The sequence below is a fragment of the Montipora foliosa genome, chromosome 14, assembly GCF_036669935.1.
Source record: "Montipora foliosa isolate CH-2021 chromosome 14, ASM3666993v2, whole genome shotgun sequence".
In the NCBI taxonomy this organism is placed as follows: Eukaryota; Metazoa; Cnidaria; class Anthozoa; order Scleractinia; family Acroporidae; genus Montipora; species Montipora foliosa.
In genome coordinates, this window is record NC_090882.1 from 5366436 (window position 1) to 5368935 (window position 2500).

The following is a 2500-nucleotide window of genomic DNA, read 5'->3' on the forward strand; positions in this document are numbered from 1 at the left end:
TGCTTTGAAAATTCGAAATTTTGCATCCTGAAGAACGTAGGGCATCATTAACGCTTTTGCCACCCAATAATTTGTCCAGTTTTTCATGGCGAAAGAAATGCTTCCCTATCAAAGATAAAAGGCTTAAAATTTGTTAACTTTATCAAGTTTATTTACCTTTATCAAGTTCTTTTAAATATTGAAGTCAATTTGTAAATAGCTTGAGCAAACTCGTATGTTAATAGCACAAAATGTTAACAATGACGTCAGCAAAGATTTCCTTATTTCTATCAAGCCGCAGCTCCGTTTACCATCAGTTAAACCTCTCACTCCCAAGATCTGAATGTTAATTCTCCTTACTGGCTGCCGTGCATTAATTGTTATGTCAGTTATGGGAATTTGATGAAATATCTCAGTAGACAAAAAAACAGGTGATGAATTTCTTTATTCTCGTCACCAATCTGCTTCAAATGCATTGAGCTTGAGAGGAGAAAATTTATATCAATCTGTTGGAAGTCAAAAGGTAAAATTATTGTCACTCGAATGATTACGGATGACTCATCTGTACGTGATTACCTTAGAGACTCTATTAAGCTTTCATTTGATTTTTCAAGCAGTCGTTGGGTACAGTATTCCAAAATCTATTTCTCTCCCCCTCCCATCCCCCATAATTTGACATTTAGGTTTCCAGTCAAACTCCTCCATCTCTCATCTTGGACACACCTCTGGTTTCCCTGGACACTCACCTTGCTTCCATATATCTTCGTCGCACTTTTTAGAGTGACTGTCGTCAGCGCTGTCGTCAGCATTGCCATGGTGACTGCGATGATAACGAGGCCGAAATAAATCCATATGACAGCAAACAAGCGTCCCTTGTAAGACAACGGCGCTCGGTCCCCATACCTGCGATAAAAGGTAGTTTAAGCAAAGCAAAGACAACGAAAACGTCACTCCAAAATATAAGTTAGCGCTATCGCCAGTATTTCGCGAGTATTCTCTCTTGTTCAACTTGTACAATACGGGCAAACTATCCTGTAACTGGATGGGTACGAACGGTTTTAAAGGAAAATAGACAATGAATGGTTCATTGTTATATGCTCACGTTGTCTTCAAAAACCTAATATTTATTTTTTTTCACGGCGTTGTTGTTTTGTAGAGTATGGCAAAGAAATACATTGAAGTGCGTGCCAATCAACCAATCATATTCTTGCTTTGTTGCGTTGTCCTTGCCGTAACCATCGTCTTTGCTTAAACTCCCTAATCGTGTGAAGCAAGGTCGCATTCTTCACGTAGGATATGGTATTTTCAGGTTACCTCCATTTCTTCGAGATTACTATAAATTTCGTAACAAGAACGAATGGACTTAACACTCACGACCAAAAGAATACTTTGTCTCCAGGCGATTTTTGGGAGTTTAAGAAACGACGACGGCTACAGCAATGAAAACAGCACAAAAGAATAACATTGGACGTGATGCACGTGCGGCTCGTCCGGCACGCATTTTCAGTTAGCACGTATTTTTGCTGTCCTCTGCATAATCACCATATTTGTGGTTTAGACGGCAACGTAAACATTCATTCAAATGTGAACTTTTTGTTTCATTTGACGAGTAGCATGAGGGGAATACTTCCTATGGTCTTGAGTTGGGCAGAAGAGAAGTTACACATACCCTAATGTTGTCATGGAAACAAAGGACCACCAGATCCCATCCCAGGTCCCTCGAATGAAGGATGGATGAAAATCTTTCGCGTTTCCGGTTCTCTCCTGACAATGTAAGAAAAAGAAGGCATCGTGCATTAGATTTACTGTAAGATCTTAGAAGAGACTAATAGGCGATGTTCACGATAGCGTCATTTGACTACAACTGCCAGAATTTAGTTTGTTTTTCTTTTCTTATTGAAATTTTGTATTTCCAGCGGGGTTAAAATAACAATAGCTCTAATTAGCATGAGACAAGCAAAACCTGAAGGATTCTGGTACTTGTAGTCAAATGGCGTTATCATGCAAATGTCCTATTGGAAAGGCCACTTTCAATAATACCACAATACTCCTTGTTTGCCCTCCAAACGTTTGCATAAGCATTCTTTCCAGTTTCTCTTGAGACTTACAATGGTCCCAAGAGAAAATAAAAACAATGCTTATGCAAAATATAGGAGAGCAAACAAAGAGTATTATGGCCTACGATTTTGGGGATCAACATCGGGCAAAGTTTGCTGACGTCATTGTTGGCATTTCGTGCCAAAAACTTTGGAAATTTGCTCACGGAAGTAATTAGATCCATCTAGTCTAAGGCTTTGTCACTTATTTCCAACAAAGAGGTAAGGGTAAAGGTTAGCGTTATTTTTAGCCTTGAGTAAATGCAGCAGTTAATCTTTACATAAAGAGCAGCATTTGGGAGACGCTTTGTGACGTTAATTGTCTGTATTCCAAGACACAAGTGATGTTAAAGTGAGGAAGAAGAGCAAGGGTCACACTTCGTGACGCTTATTGAAATCCGCGGGCATCTAATTAGGGGGTATTT

General features: G+C 39.3%; 1 protein-coding gene across 1 annotated transcript in view; it reads right to left on the reverse strand.

Moving 5' to 3' along the window:
- The window catches only part of LOC137985541 (receptor-type tyrosine-protein phosphatase F-like), a 53454-nt gene that overhangs the window by 14102 nt on the left and 36852 nt on the right, over nt 1–2500 (reverse strand). The window contains exons 10-11 of the mRNA XM_068833159.1: nt 1649–1743; nt 726–882 (exon numbers count right to left, since the gene is read on the reverse strand). Of these exons, the coding sequence (XP_068689260.1) occupies nt 726–882; nt 1649–1743 (252 nt within the window). The remainder of the gene's footprint in view (nt 1–725; nt 883–1648; nt 1744–2500) is intronic.